General features: G+C 44.5%; 1 protein-coding gene across 2 annotated transcripts; it reads left to right on the top strand.

The window, feature by feature from the left end:
* The first annotated feature begins 10,873 nt into the window (after window positions 1–10,873).
* PPP1R3C (protein phosphatase 1 regulatory subunit 3C) lies at window positions 10,874–15,265 on the top strand. Of its 2 annotated transcripts, none has more exons than XM_015406627.1 (2): window positions 10,874–11,026; window positions 12,699–15,265. In XM_015406627.1, exon 2 carries the CDS (start codon window positions 12,700–12,702, stop codon window positions 13,645–13,647), a length of 948 nt encoding a protein of 315 aa, XP_015262113.1. In that variant the 5' UTR covers window positions 10,874–11,026; window position 12,699; the 3' UTR covers window positions 13,648–15,265. The 2 variants fall into 2 exon arrangements, with proteins under 2 accessions (XP_015262113.1, XP_015262114.1); XM_015406628.1 differs by lacking the exon at window positions 10,874–11,026 and adding an exon at window positions 11,335–11,356.
* Window positions 15,266–16,682: the final 1,417 nt, after the last annotated feature.

Genomic DNA, 16,682 nt, shown 5'->3' with positions numbered 1-16,682 from the left:
TATCACACGCTAGCAAGGTCATGCTCAAGATCCTACAAGCTAGGCTTCAACAGTACGTGGATAGAGAACTGCCAGAAGTACAAGCTGGGTTTCGAAGAGGTAGAGGAACTAGAGATCAAATTGCCAACATTCGCTGGATTATGGAGAAAGCAAGAGAGTACCAGAAAAACATGTACTTCTCCTTCATTGACTATGCTAAAGCCTTTGACTGTGTGGATCACAACAAACTATGGCAGGTCCTTAAAGAGATGGGAGTACCAGACCACCTCACATGTCTCTTGAGAAACCTGTATAAGGGTCAAGAAGCAACAGTTAGAACCGGATATGGAACAACTGATTGGTTTAGCATAGGAAAAGGAGTACGACAAGGATGTATATTGTCACCTTGCTTATTTAATATATATGCAGAGTACATCATGCGAAATGCTGGCCTGGATGAATCACAAGCGGGAATTAAGATTGCTGGGAAAAAGATCAACAACCTCAGATATGTAGACGATACCACTCTAATGGCAGAAAGTGAAGAGGACCTAAAGAGCCTCTTGCTCAGGGTAAAAGAGGAGAGCGCAAAAGTGGGCTTGAAGCTCAACATCAAAAAAACTAAGATCATGGCATCCGGTCCCATCACTCCTTGGCAAATAGAAGGGGAAGTCGTGGAAGTAGTGACAGACTTCACGTTCCTGGGATCCCAAATCACCGCAGACTGTGACTGCAGCCATGAAATTAAAAGACGCCTGCTACTTGGGAGGAAAGCGATGGCGAACCTAAACAGCATGATAAAAAGTAGAGACATCACCCTGCCAACAAAAATACGCATGGTCCAAGCAATGGTATTCCCAGTAGTCATGTATGGCTGCGAGAGTTGGACTATAAGGAAGGCCGAGCGCCGAAGAATAGATTCTTTTGAACTATGGTGCTGGAGAAGACTCTTGAGAGTCCCTTGGACTGCAAGGAGATCAAATCAGTCAATCCTAAAAGAAATCAACCCTGACTGTTCCCTGGAAGGCCAGATAATGAAAATGAAGCTCAAATACTTTGGCCACCAAATGAGAAGGGAGCACTCACTGGAGAAGACCCTGATGCTGGGAAAGATTGAAGGTCAAAGAAGACGGGGACGGCAAAGGATGAGATGGTTGGACAGTGTCACTGATGCAACGAACATGAAACTGAGCAAACTTCAGAGGACAGCGGAAGACAGGAGGGCCTGGCGGGATCTAGTCCATGGGGTTGCAAAGAGTCGGACTCGACTGTGCGACTGAACAACAAAAACTGCACTTTTAAATTGTGGCCTTTTATGTTTGTTTTTATAATCATTTTATTTACATTGTAAACCACCTAGAGTTCTGTAAGGTAGAAAGGTGTCTAATAAATGTGTTTTTAAACGACTGTGCGACTGAACAACAAAAACTGCACTTTTAAATTGTGGCCTTTTATGTTTGTTTTTATAATCATTTTATTTACATTGTAAACCACCTAGAGTTCTGTAAGGTAGAAAGGTGTCTAATAAATGTGTTTTTAAAAGAATAAATAACCCTTCTCCCTTGACCTTTTCAAGTGCCATGGTAAGCCACAGGTGCTCTTTTGGGTCTCCTGACCTCTTACAAGAGCTCCTTCTTGTGGCCCCACCAATTGGCTCTCACACCTCACGCTAACAAAAAGGAAGGGAAGGGGGAAGGAAAAAAAAGGGGGGGGGGAGAAAACTCAACCCAAAAAGTTGCTATGGATCCACAAGGGTTAAGCTGACTCTAAATATTATAAAAATGCAAAATGTATTCAGGTGTACACATTTTAAAACTTAGACTCATTAAAAATATACCATTCAGACATAAAAAACTTCTCAACATTCATACATAGATGGGTTAGTGCTGTGCAACTGAACCAAACGCGTTTCGGCCCCTCAAAGGGCCTTCCTCAGTGGTCACATTTCCAATTACAAGTTTGACATATATTCAAAAAAATTTTTTTACATAAATGTACATATACAGGAAAAGGCCAGATGTTGTTTCCTAAATACTTCTGTATTTGTTTATTGTTATTCTATAAGATGGGCCTCCAGTATAGCCAAATAAAGTCCACCAATAATTCTGGTATCACAAACTTGCGTGAGTTGAATGTATGTCACTCCACACCTCACACCACTGTCACCAAATGTTGTCAGAGGCTTCCTTTGGTGCGTGGCCATCACTTAAACGGCAAGTACTTCTCCCACTAGGAATTGCCATTGCCCACTGGAACACCCTCGCTGGACTTTAAAAAAATGAAACAAGAGTGTCCGCTCTCTTTATTTAAGAAGCTCAGGATAGCATTCAAGGTGCTTCTCAGCTGTATCTTCATGACAACTGCATCCCTCTAGGTTACAGAGTACACAACTTCATGGCTGAGGGTTTGACCCAAAGCCTGTCTGGTCCACGTCCAACACTCTTCACATACAACACCAGCTTTGGCCCTGAGTCGTTAAGTGTCCCAGTGTCCCAGGTCACTGTTATAGAACCAGTACTGTGTCTCTGTTTAGACCCAGATTCGAGTTCAGTAGCACCTTAGAGACCAACAAGATTTTCAGGTAGAAGCCTTCAAGAGTCGGATCTCCCTTTGTCAATCTGACGAAGGAGGTCTGACACTTGAAAGCTCATTGCCTGAACATCTTGTAGGTCTCTAAGATGCTACTGAACTCAAGTCGAATTCTTCTGAGGCAGACCAACATGGCTACTCTGGTCAACAAAAGAACCAAAATCCACAGAGTTTTCACCAGCACAATTATTTTCAGGGTAAGCATTAGGGAAAAAGCAAACACGACTCATTAGCAGAGCCCCTCCCCCAGTTATATAGGGATTAGGCAGTCTATGATGTGAATCAGAGGGTAGTCTTATGTTTCCTCCCTTCTCCTGCTCCCACATTTCTATTACATGTAAGGCCACTGACCCCCCATATTTTGAAGCATTCATCACTCACAAGCAGCTGCCATTTGCAATCAGGCTGCCCTGAAGCAGAAAGCCTGCGGCTGTTTGCTTGGATTAATGATGCGGGTCAATGCTCTGCTCAAAGACAGCATTGACGGAGTCAGCCGAAAACGGCTGCAAATGGGTGGGTGACAAGCAGCATTCAGGACTCTTATATATTATCTGTCTTGGGTTGCATACGGAGCTGAGAGAAGAAAAACAAACAGGACAGTAAGGGCACAGTTTGAAGGTTTATTTGCAGTTTGCAGGGGGCTCCATCTAGTCCAGCATCCTGTGTCCCACAGTGGCCAACCAGAGCAATTGCTGTCAGGACACGACTGCTGGTGAACACGGAGGTTCCATCTAGCGGTCTTAGCTATTTGTCAGTGATGGACCTATCCTGTATGAATTTGCCCAATCCCTTTTTCAAGTCTTCTAGGCTAGTAACCTTCACTACATTCTACAGCTATGAATTTCATGCTATGTGAAGGGTTTTGTTTTTTTTTTGCTTTCCTAAATCTAGGGCCCCGGTCACACGGAGCATTTGCCACGCTAAAGAGATGGATGATAGGGGGATTTTCCAGGCACGATCACACCGCAACATCTGGGAAGTGTAGTGCTCCCGTGGCTAACTCGTGGCTTCCCACTGAAGATGCGGCTTAAAAAACTAGTATCTACGAGGTACTAGTTTCCAAACAACGCAGGGCAAGGACGGGCATCTGATCACATCTCGTCCTAGTTCTGTTGCAAACCGGTTATTTTTTTCCCAGTCTGCACAGGATGCGCACAAACGATCATGCGCATGCGCACCTTGTGGTGAAAAAAATATTCCCGATTGCCACGGAAGCGGCGCCTAGCGATTGCTGGTGTGATCGTGCCACGCCGCTTCTTTGCCGCACTACAGGTTAGTCGTGTGATTGGCACCTCCCCCCTAACCACAGGACCTCGACGGGACGTCTGATCGGGCAGCCATGTGTTATTTTGCTCCGGGGCAAACAGCCATGCTTCCCCCCCGCATTTTCCGGCCGGTGTGACCAGGGCCCTATTACCCCATTAACTTCTAGTATTATGGGAACAGGAGACAAAGTTCTTTTTATATATATTTTACCATGCCATGCATAGTTTTTAGAAATCTCTGTCATGTCCCCCTACCCCCAGTCATCTTTTCTCTCAACTAAAAAGCCAAGTGTATGTGTAAATTTAAGGAGAGGTGGTTCCCTGCCATGCATAATTAACTTTGAATCTCATTTGCCATGTTGTGCACTCACCCAGTTTGAATAGATCCTTTTGTAACTCTTCACAATCTGCTTTCAGTTTCATCATTAAAAATAATTTGGTGTCATCTGAAAACCTGGCCACTGCCCCAGATTCCAGATCAATTATGAACAACATTAAACAGCTCCTTTCCAGTGCAGATCTCTGGTGGGACCTCACTGCTTATTTCCCTTCATTGTGAAACTAGTCCATTTATTTGTAACCTCTTCCTTCTGGGTTTAACCAGCAATTCATCCTTGAGAATAACCATCCTCTTATCCCAGGACTGTCAAATTTTCTTAGGAGCCTTTGGTGAGGGGCTTTGTAAAATGCTTTCTTGAGATTCCAGTGATGTAAGATCTACTGGATCACCTCTATCCTCAGGTTTGTTAACACTTTCAAAGCTCTAAGAGACTGGAGAGGCAGGACTTCTCATTACAGAAGCCATGCTGATTCTTTTAATAACATTTTCTTTTAACAGTTGTTAGGCTAACTAGTCAGTAGGTTTCTGGCTCTCCCCAGATCACATTTTTGAAAAGCAGCAACTAAAACCAACCTTGCGTATTTGCTATTGTCCAATCTTCTGCCAAGGGAGAAGAGGTCATCTTAGTGATATGCACATTTTGGTTAAGAGAGCAACAACTTTGTGTCTGAGTCTTCAAATAACCTTTGGATACATGCAGCCCACAGCCAGTGACTCATTAGTTTTCAATTTGTCAGTTTAATTTAATCGTGCTGCAGTCATACCACAGATGAGCAGGCACGTTTCAGACAATTAAAAAACCAACCACCCGAAAAACAAGGCTGAAGGAGATCTGTACCTCTTGACTAAGCACTACCATGAGTGGGTGCAAAGAAGAGCATAACTGCTGTACCTTTAACAACTGTGTAGAAGCAGCTCTTTTATCAGGTGCAGCTTTTCCTAGCCCACCGCCATTTGTTTTCAACTGTTAAAGATACAGAAGTCCTGTCCTCTTTTGCATCAGTTCCCAATATCAGGAGTCATACTCAGGAGGGCTACAGAATATCCCGCACAGAGCAATCAGTGTGTTATCTTGTAGGAACAAACACATTTCTCCAGGTCTAGCATGGTTTTATGGCTGTCGTCTTGACAACTCCTTTGGCCCTTAACAGCCCAGAGTCATCAGCTGATGTTTTTGGCTGGGAGACTGAAGTTATCTCCTCTTCACCTTAATTCACACACAATGTATTTATTTGAAAATAAAAGCAAGCATTGCACAGACTCTTTAAGTGTCTCACTGAAAAGGAAACAAAATGGGGGTACAGCTGTCTCTGGATTCTGGAACATCTTAATACGCAGAGAAACAGGAAGGGCACCTCAGTATTTCCAGAGGTAGGCTGCTGCACAAAATAAAACAGAAGTGCAGCTGCACACATGTGATGAAGTGAGCTCCACCTCATGAAAACTTATGCTGGAGTAAATCTCATTAGTTTTTAAGGTGCCACTGGACTTCTCTTTCTACTTCATTACGTCTTCTAATGGATTATTCCAATATGTTTTCATTGCAAATATGCATTAATTGCAGACCTATATGTTGGTACCCGCCATGAGCTTACAATGTGGGGAGGGCAGGATGTAAGTCTAATAATTTATTTCATTCACATCTTATCTTTCTCCCTAATGGGAACCCAAAGCAATGTACATCGCTCTTCCCTCCTCAGTCATTTTGGTGTAGTGGCTAGGAGCACAGACTCTGATCTGGGAGAATCGGGTTTGATTCCCCACTCCTCCACATGCAGCTGCTGGTGTGACCTTGGGTCAGTCACAAGTTCTTTCAGAGCTGTTCTCTCAAGGGCAGTTCTCAGGAGAGGTCTCTCAGCCCCACCTACATCACCGGGTGTCTGTTGTGGGGAGGGGAAAGGAAAGGAATTGTAAGCCGCTCTGAGACTCCTTTGGGTAGTGAAGGGTGGGGTATAAACCCAATCTCTTCTTCCAGATTATGCCCCCCCAAACCCCTATGAGGTAGGTTAGGCTGAGGCTGTGTGACTGGCCCAAAGTCACCCAGCAAGTCTCTATGGCAGAGTGGGGTTTCCAACCTGGATCTCTAACCATTTCACCACCCTAGCTCTCAGTATGGTGTATGTGAAAAATACAATCTCCCTCTAAAAGAAGAGCAGTTTGGAAAGCAGACATACAGACTGTGAGTTAAGAAGCAAAGGATGTATTCCAATAAGAAACAAAGGATGTATTCCAACATCACAACCTTGCCTGGTTTATTCTTGGGTTTCTACCCCTGCTCCTTCCAACCATGCGCAGAACTGAGACTGAAGACTTCCTGTTTCAGGAAGTCTACAATCCAACTTCAATTTCGTGTGACATCTGAATTTAGCCTCTTCAACAAACTGGAGTTTGTTTTTTATCCACAAATCAGGATTCTAAAGGATCTAGTCTTATGGGCAGGAAACAAACTCATAACAAACTGAGGTTATATAAACCAGAACATCTTTAGTCTTAGTTCCATGCACAATAGGAACAAGGAGACAGTGGACAATACCAAAAATATTGCCATAAACTCCAGTTTGTTTATGACATCTGAATACAGGGAAATGTTTATTTATTGCATGATTGACCCAGCCTTGTGAATGGTCCCTTAAAACTAGTTCTGTGCTTCTTAGGTCAGCTCAGAATGAGGGTATCAAAAGGGGGGAACCTCTGGTAACCAATGCCAACCAAGAGGCAAGACAGATTCATAGCTAGATGTACTAAAATCTTCAGAAAGAAAAACAGCACGTTCTTTGACACTATTTCATGCCGGATGAGAGATGAAATCCGATCACAATGAACAGTATTTACAGACTCAGAGTTTAAATATAAAAGCAGGGCAAACACTAACCATTGCCCCTGAGCTTACATTTTCTATTTGTGTGAAATGAATGAATGGACTTGACAGCTGTTTGCTTAGTTGGTTTGGGAAAGAGCAGCTATTTTTCCTCTTGCTGGCTGTCTCCCCTTTTCTGTACTGTTGCCTGTATTGCATCAAGACTCCAAAGAAAAAAGAACTCGCTGAGTAGTCTAGTTTACACATGCTTGTCGCTCAAGGAAAATGTAAACTGACCCAGATTTTTTCTCTCTGACACACCCACAAGCTTGATCCTAATCATGATTATTTGGAAGTAAGATACAGTATAGGACTTATTTCCAAGTCAGATATTCTAATGCAAGATAAAAACTCACAGTCACATAGCTACAGATGCATCTTTGTATTCAATGCCATGAAACATATTGCTAATAATCTTGAACAGGGGTCATTTCGTAACTCATTAGCATAACTTATTTGCATATACCACACCCCCTGGCATCACCAGAAGTGTGTCAGAAGGCAACACCCACCGCTCAGGCTCCACTGGACTGTTTTGGATTGCTAGCTATTAGGGGGGGGGGGACGCCCAGATCTGCCCTCACAGAAGAGGGAGAGCTGGTGCCTGAAGGAGGTGGTGGGGAGCTCTGCAACTTACCTGGCTGCTTCTTGCTCCTCGTGGCCTGACTGAGGGCTGCTGGGAGCAGGGGGCGGGGCTTGTTGCATGTGCCCGCCCCCTGGGCTCCTTACTGCCGGAGCTCCACTCCTGTGCGCTCCCGCAGGAAATGACCCGATTCTTGAAGATGCAATCACACTAATGGGTCTTCAAAAGCTGCACATTTTCACAAGTCCATATAGAATTGTTTATCCTCTAGGACAGGAAGTTGGGTGTGTAGAGTGGTGGTGAGTAGGATTCTGGAAAAGAACTCACCTGCCCTTCTCTCCTCCAGCTGAATGCCTGATAGGTCTTTAGGAAGGCATATCATGTGAAAGCCTTCCAGATGTTGACAAACAAGCATCTCTGCCCACCTACCTTCTTCTTCTGAACCACTCCAGTGGTAAAAGAAGTTCCACTAGAAAGCAGAGGAGGACAGGAAGGTAACAGACTGAATTGGGGGAACCAAGAACCTTCTGGGGAGAGGGGAAGAGGATTGTCAGCAGGCCTGGAGAAAAGTGTCCTGTCCTTTTAATAGAGGCCTAATGTGTGATAATGGGCAGTGGACGCTTTTCACCTCACAGAGGTAAATAACATCATCTGGTAAATAATAGCCCATTAAGCCTCTATTAAAAGGACAGGCAATTTAGACAGCAGTTTGGCTAAGTTAAGTTCCTGACCTTCTCTCTTTGCTCAGTGTTGGACAATTCCAGGCTCACATTTAACAATTCCTACCATTTAAGCCTACCAGCTTCTCTTCGTTGGCGGTGGTGGTGGTAGGGTGGAAGTCCTGTCCCTTTAATAGAGACTTTATGGGCTCCATGACTAGAAAAGCTTCCGCTGCCCATTTTCACACATGAAGCATATTTTAAAGTGACAGGACAGTTTCCCCCAGGCCTGTTGCCAAGCTACCTACCATATGGTGGGCATCTTGCCAGGCTGCTATGGCTTTAGGAGGCCTGAGAACTGGAGCCCCAATCCTAACCTAAGTCCCATCTGTTTCCATTGACTATACTTACAGTCCATAGAAGGGTGTTCAGGAATGCAGCTTAAAACAAGCACTGGCTTTCTTCTGTGCCCATATTAATTGTCTGAAAATGAGCTTAATTCTATGCTCCCTCTAAGCTGTAGAGTCTTGTGAGCAAAAATTCTACTTTGTGAGCTACTGGCATTAAAGTTGTGAATGAGCGATTTGGCTACTGTATAAATTAGTTTGCTCTGGTGCCATCTTTCCTGAGCGGAGACAAAAATGTGTGAGCCGGAGGCTAAAAAACTATGAGCTAGCTCACACTAACTCAGCTTAGAGGGAACACTGCTTATCAGTGTGACACACTTTCATGTATGCCAGTGTGCTTACCTTTAAACCAACCTCATCACACTCACATCAATCATGCTTAGGTAAGTGGAGTACAAGTGTACCATGTTAGAAGAGAAGGCATACAGGGGTGGGTGGACAAAACAACTCCCTAATCATTCATTCCTACAGCCATAGGGAATGCCACCTTTTCTTTTCTTGGCAGATGACCCACGCCTTTAACAGTTGCATGCAAGACAGAAATTCAAGAGCCAATAAGCTTTGCCCCATTAACTCATCTGTTCAATGTCTGTCTTGTAAAAGGTAAAGGTAAAGGTTCCCTTGCTTGAAAGCCAGTCGAATCCGACTCTAGGGTTGCGGTGCTCATCTCCGTTTCAAAGCCGAAGAGCCAGCGCTGTCCAAAGACATTTCTGTGGTCATGTGGCCGGCATGACTAAACACCAAGGTGCACGGAACGCTGTTACCTTCCCACTGAAGTGGTACCTATTTATCTACTTGCACTTTCTTGCTTTCAAACTGTTGGGTTGGCAGGAGCTGGAACTAGAGATGGGAGCTCACTCCGTCATGCGGCACACTCAGGTCTCAAACTGCCGAACTACCGACCTTACACAGCCTGCAGTTCAGCATCTTAACCACTTGAGCCACCACAGCTGGCACTCTTGACCAGATGTTAAAAGGCAACTTCAGTTAAAAACTACAGACTCACCCACCTCTGCCTGAAACCTGGCAGAGTTATTGCCCAACAGAGCAGAAAAGAGGAGGGGAAGCTGACTAGTTATCTAACAAATTAGTCTGCTATATTCATAGTTTGTGAACTGTCATAACTTTGTGGATATGGGTTTGTCACCTGAATAGAATAGGGTGTTTGGCTGTAGTCAAGTGCTTGGTGGTACCAAGGGCTCAATCCTGTGTGCATTTGTTTGGGAGTAAGAAAACTCATTAAATGCAGCACAACCCACTTCTGAATTAAACCTGCATAGGCGCCAGCAGGATGCAGTTTGAAACAATGCAGCCTAAGGCTCCCTTCCAAAAGCGAAGGTCTGCAGTCACATAGTAATGAGACTCCAGCAGTTAAGGCTGCTAGCAAACATCAAATGCTGCAGGGTTTGCAGTTTGCCAGGCTACATAGAGGAGGCCAGCTAAAATCAATCTTGTATCTACAGTTTGGAGAGGTACAATCATTGCGGTTAATTTTTTATCTGCCTTCCAACAGTTGCACAACACACAGGGAAAGGAAACAACTGCAGTGTGGGAGGACTTTACTTGTTGAACTTCTGCCTGTCTCAGGACTTTACTTGTTGAACTTCTGCCTGTCTTTTAGTTGTTATATTGGCCACAGAACAGTAGAAAGTTTAACTGACTGACAAAATTTAAAGCTTTGGGGATTCAGGAATCCAAGGGAAACATCTGGAACATCCCTTGCAGCGGGAAGGAGGGAGAAAGCAAAAAATGTGCACAGTCACTGCAGCCAAACTTCTTTATTTAGTTCCTGCCTGGAGCAGTGTTGCTGACTCAGTAGGACTCCTCTGGAGCAAGCGAGCCGGAGACCGAGCCGCCCTTAATTCACGCGATGAAGAATGCCAAGTTTCAAGCCAGCCCGGACCTGGAAGGCGATGATGGCTGGGGACACCTTGACAGCATTTTTTTGACGAGACCCTATTAACTCCTCGCGGGCCCAGCAGGGGCTGACCTTGAGCCGAGACGAGCCTGTGTCAACAGAGCGGCATGCTTCGCCCCATCCCGCAGGCAGACCACCTCCTGCCAACGGAGCGATCACGGCCGGGCCAGCCCAGCGCTGATTGCTTAGCAGGCGCCTCGCCCGCGACGGGATTGGCTGCTGCTCCGCTTTCACGTGAAAAAGGCCGCGGAGCGGTTGATAAGCGGCAGCAGCGGGCTGGCGTGCGAGGGGAAAGGCTGCGGCGGAGGGACTGGGAGGCGAAAGGCGCCCTCTGTAGTGGCCCGCTAAGTAGTCACGGTAGCGCCCTGGCTCGTAAATCTGCTTTATTCGTCTCGGGTTCATTTGCTCCATGTAACGGAGCAATACCAGGTAAGCCTCACGGGTGAAATAGGATTGGTGTTACTGGAAGAGAAGACGGTTTTTGGAGGGCCAGCTCCAGTGCCTGGTAATAAAGCGGTGTCTTTGACCGGTGCTGTAGACCTACAGGCACCTGCTTTGGAGCAGATCCGGGTTGAACTCAGTGGGGCTCGATTCGAAGTGGGATCGGGGCGCTCTCTGCTTTGGGCTGGTGTAGTTGTTGCTGCAGCGCAGCAGAATTGCACTTTTTAAATGGATACTCAAGGCTGCTGGCGATTGCATGCGAGACTCTGCTCTGACTAGGCACTTTTTTGGGTAGGAAGCTGAGCCCTCTTCAGTCTGGTATGGCGATTGGTTTTTTTTGCTCTAAAACTGTCCTTAGCAGTTCCCTAGGTTTGGGTTAATCTGTTGTGGTATAATGATATATAATAACTATAAGGTCAAGTAGCAAAACTTACCTTCTGGGTTGTTTTGAAAGTGAATTGTTTCAGGAGTGGTAAATGTAGCTGTTAATCTTGCAGAGTACTGATGAAGTGGGGGGGAAGGACTGTTTGCCTGTTTCTCTTCTTTCTCCCCCATTCTCTTGGTGATTCCTCATAACCAGTGTCAGAACCTCCCAAATTCCTGTTTGTATGTGACAGGACCAAGTAGCTAAAACCTGGAAGATGTTTATTATCTCCTTTCCTGAAAAATAATCTAAGTGGCTATAGTTGGGAACTTGTTTCCCAGATTCAATTTAGGGAGCTCCAGATGCACTGGGCCTGTTATAAAGTGGCCAACACAGGTTGAACTGGGTTTTGTTTCTTTGGGTGAGGGGAAACTGCAGCAATAAGACAGTTTCCTTCAAAACAAACCAGCCATTGTAGGACTCAAGTGGTTCCTGTCATAAACTCTGCGTTTATTTTAAAGACTAAGCTAGGAAACCATAATTGGCAACAATAAAGTGAGCTTGGGGAATAGTTACTGCGGGCCTCTGGTATGTAATGTAACCAGAGTTTTTCATAGAGGTTGTCTGGTGTCTCTCGAAACATCTAGAATTGCTGAGCTTCAGGGGACTTATTTAATGTCCTTTGCTCAAATTGTTCCAGACATGGGCGAGCAGTATTTTAAATTATCTTTCAGGGAACTTCATAAAACATTATTATATGGGGGATCCTCTATGTGGCTTGTAAGAAATACCACAAAAGGGATATAGAGCTAAGTACTTGAATAGAGCTTATGAATGCTGGGTTTTATGTAGGATGAGCATATATGAAACGCCCTGGAAGGTTTCAAAGTGTTACAAGTGCTGGTTGTGACTGCTGTTATTTCATATAGCCATCTTGTATATTCTTAAACTGTGACTGCCTGCTAAATGTTAAAAATTTGGTATCTTTGATCCTTAACATAAAATCTTTCATAGATGAATAAAAATACAAAATTAAACCCTTAGTTGATTCTGAAACCAACATGGAATCTACACGAGTACCCTGAATAGCATATTACTATCGCTTCAGTTCTTTTGTTTGCTGTCATCTACAATTCTGGTTAATCTTGCTAGTTATGACTAAATTATTTAAAGCCCTGCAGCCAGCAAATCATGAATTATGAAGGGGGTGAGGGTGGGCAGGAAGTGTCTGCAGAACCTCTGCCTGTATGTATCTGATACAAAAGGAAGCCAAAAGTGCCTGTGTTTACATTTCAGAATGATCCAAGTTTTGGACCCAAGGCCTCTGTCCAGTTCCATCATGCCTGTAGATGTGGCCATGAGAATCTGTCTAGCTCGTTCTCCACCTGTGAAAAGTTTTCTCAATCCCCTTGATGAATATCGGAGAAGAAACTTTGTGGACCGATTTAAGCCTCTTAGACCATGCCTCCACGTGAAACGTGAGACCGAGTCTCAGAGCAATGACTGGAAACGCTCCGCTGGCCGAACCAAAAAGAGAGTGGTCTTCGCAGATTCTAAAGGCCTCTCTCTGACTGCAATCCATGTCTTCTCTGAATTCCAGGAGAACCCAGCATGGGATCTTCAGTTTGATATGTTACATCTTGAAGACATAACAGCTGGCTTAAAACTGCACGAGGAGAAGAACTTGATTCTGGGTTTCACTCAGCCATCAGCTGATTACTTAGACTTCCGGAACCGCTTGCAGAAGAATTTTGTCTGTCTAGAGAACTGCACCCTCCAAGAAAGAGCTGTGTCGGGGACTGTGAAAGTGAAAAATGTGAATTTTGAGAAAAAGGTGCAGGTCCGGATCACCTACAACTCATGGAAGACTTATTCCGACATCGATTGCATCTACATGAACAATGTGTATGGAGACTCTGACAACGATACCTTTTCTTTTGCTCTTGACTTGCCTCCAGCCGTTCCAACGGAAGAGAAGATTGAATTTTGCATCTATTACCAAAGTGGAGAGCGTGACTTCTGGGACAATAATGATGGGCAGAACTACAAGATTGTCCGTGCAGAATGGAAGTCTGATGGTGTCCAAGCACCAGCGTCGCCCAAGAAAGACTGTGTGATGCTCAGGTCCTCAAGAAAGGTGCATGAAACAGGCTGTGAGCAGCTCGGCAGCCCCCGGATATCTAATGGCCTTTTCCCTGAATGGCAAAGCTGGGGCAGGGTGGGAAACTCTTCTCCATATTGGTGAAGGAAATAAGCTACAGAGTTATCTCCTGTCAGCAGCGGAGCATTAACTGATCTCCTAAAAGGATTTGCTGACTGCTTAAAAAACAAACCTGACTTGTTACAGCTTCAAAAGAAAATCTAGCTCCGTCATGGACTTAAGAGAGAATTCGGATTTAGTGACACTGTCTTCTCATATAGGAAGGGACTGGATTGTCCATATATATGACTTTTTTTGACTGTCACTTGCCTGAACGAGAGAGGCTTGTTAGGAAGTAACATGATGTGTGTGGTGGCTTTGTTGTAAGGTATGATTGTGTGAGGGGGAGAGATGTTGAGTACAGAGCCACAAAAAAAAAATTGTGCCTGTTATATCAGATGTAGCGCAGACTGTGAGAGATGCTGGACTCCCAAACCTGAGGCCTAAAATCAAGGCTGGGCAAATCTTGATAGGAACACAATCCATAGTTTTAGGATTGTGGGACAGGAGTATCTCTCTTTCATTGGGACTAAAGTGAGGGGAAAGAAGGGGAAGACATGTGATGGCACTGTATTACAGGGAATGGTAAAGGTTTTTGAGTGGAGGATCTGGTGTCTAAAATGCCATGGAAAACTCTTCAGGGATCTGGAAGAAGCAAGAAGAAATGCCAGTGAAGAACTGCAGTCCTTCTAATCCAAATACTTCTCACAAAGATGCGGGAGTGGAAAAGGGTTGCCGGCTGCATGAGAGGCAAAACTTTGATGGGTGTGGCTTTCCCCGTATATGGACAGGCTACACATGTTCCATTTGGGGAGGGGAAAGAAGGCCAGAGGCAACATAGGTTGGGAATGATGCTGAGGGACTAGGCCTCTCAGTAGTTGTATTCGTGGCTGTAGAAATCCATCTTGCAAGACAATGGTTTTCATGAACACTTGTGAAACCACAATTCACAGGCAGGACAGACAGGCTATGCCTTAAAGAAAATACCATAGTTGTCCCAAGATTACACAAAGAATTTAGTTTAACAGACAAACTGCCTCTTGTAAAATGCCTTAACCTGTAGATATTGTTGGCTAGTCTATTGATTTTTGCCTTGTAAAAGTTTCTCTACTTTCCTGTTATCTTGCTCACTATTGCAGAGGTTTTTAGTAATACTTGCTCTTCTACAACTAGCTCTGCACAGCTGTGAAATAAACCTAAGCAAATAAAAGTCCTTCATATTGAAGGGGTGATAATGTAGCTGTACTTTTCAAGCTAATCAGTTTAAAACGACAGTATGCACCTTGCACATAAATAGAAATAGGGTTTTTAAAAATTCAGGCCCATACCTCATTATTTCCTCCATAGTTTTTACAGATGCAGAAAGCTTTGTGTGTGACTTCATAATAGTATTAATCCGTCCCCCAAAGATCACATTTGTAAATAATAGCACAAGACTGTAACTTTGGACACCGATTGTATTGGACAAAACAAAATGGGAGTGCACACGGATCCCTATGTTCTCTTAACCTGTTTTGTAGTGGTGGTGTTTGTCTATGGAAAATGTAAATCACAGTGTTTGCAATGCCAATACTTAGATGGGATTTGCATTGTAAAAAAGGGAAAAGCCTCTTCCACCTGTTTTTTTCTACTGTATCTCACTACTGTGTGCATTCATTATTTTTTAAATAAATTGTGGTTTTGATAATTGTGGTGGCTTTGACTTGATCGTCATGGTCCATTTCTGACTGGGAGAAGGGAAATTGGGAAGCAAAAAGTAGGGATATTTTACAGCCAGCAACAGGTTATATCTACTATTTTCTTCTTTCTGATCCTCCCTGAGCTGTCATTGGCTGACATCTGCCTTTTGGAAAGGACAGAATACCTGAAACCTCCTCAGCAACTCCCTGTGCAGTGATCTTACACACTTGTGTTATGATGTAGTCTCATGGTTAGCCAGGCCCCAATATTCTCTCTGTTGTGGTCTAGCATCGCATCGACAAGTGGAACTCAGAGTGGTGACAGGCGCACATAGGCACGAAGTTGAGAGCTGAGTCAGCACTGTACAAACCAAACACCACCCCACAGTGTCATTCCCCACCACCCCCACATTGGCCTGATGACCCTCTCGTGAAAGAGCTGTGTTCTTTGCTTGGGCTGTGCTTGCCAGGCTAAAAGGTGTGTAAGATCCTCTCTGGCTGCAGTACATGCTACGGCAATCAAATAGCAGGCCTTTTGTACACAGGCTTTGGCTGAGTGTAGCTCATGCACAAAGACCCCTGGGAGGCTGGAATTGTGCATGTCTCTGTACCCTCCTCTTGGGACACAAACCATGGGCATCATCTAGCCCTTAATAGTTACACAAACTAGGGGTTTGCATTACAAGGGCAATTCCCCCCCCCCCCTTGACCAGTCATATGGAACTTTGTTGGAGAAAATTCCATTAATTTCTCTTTGTTCTTGTGGGGGGAAAGGGAGCCAACTACTGACAGCCACCCAGGCAATATTTAGTTTAAGCAGTTTAATCGCGATACCCTTGGCTGAAAAGCCCATTTTCCAAACAGTGTATGTTGATACAGCACACCTGTCAAGAGACCCACCCTGATTCTTGCATTTTTCAATCTCAAACAGGCAGCTCCCCCCCCCCGCCATGCTTTGGCCATAGATCCAAAAGTACCTTAAAGGTTGTTGTGCAAACCCAGCAGCACTGTTAAGAGTGCAGTCAGCTGCAGCATGATCGGGGAGAGGCTTCTGCAGAACTGATTATATAAGCAATATTTTTTTTGGAGGAACACTTGGCTTAAGAATTCCCACTGGCTAAGGCATAAATTTAGCGCACTGCATCAGGTCACTTTAGGAGAAAAGGAAGTAGAAATAAAAGCACACTGCAAGCTCCTACACCTCTGTGGGATGAAGGGCAGTCTGTCATAAACATGATTTGCATGCACACAACACTTGGTGATACCATTAATAATCTAGCTCAGGACACTAAAATCTCTCTAGGTTTCCCCCTCCCTGTTTTCCAACCCCTTAAGAATGTTCCTGAATAAAAGCATAGCTTGAAGTGAAGTCTTGATGAAGCCTGATCTAGAAAAGAACTC

This window comes from Gekko japonicus, unplaced genomic scaffold (genome assembly GCF_001447785.1).
Source record: "Gekko japonicus isolate JY-2015 unplaced genomic scaffold, Gekko_japonicus_V1.1 scaffold165, whole genome shotgun sequence".
In the NCBI taxonomy this organism is placed as follows: Eukaryota; Metazoa; Chordata; class Lepidosauria; order Squamata; family Gekkonidae; genus Gekko; species Gekko japonicus.
The sequence above is the reverse complement of the archived record's forward strand: the minus strand, read 5'-3'. Positions and strand labels throughout refer to the sequence as shown.

What these genes read in the sequence shown, in the direction of transcription:
- PPP1R3C (XM_015406627.1), top strand. Translation starts at nt 12,700, where the DNA reads ATGATCCAAGTTTTGGACCCAAGGCCTCTGTCCAGTTCCATCATGCCT.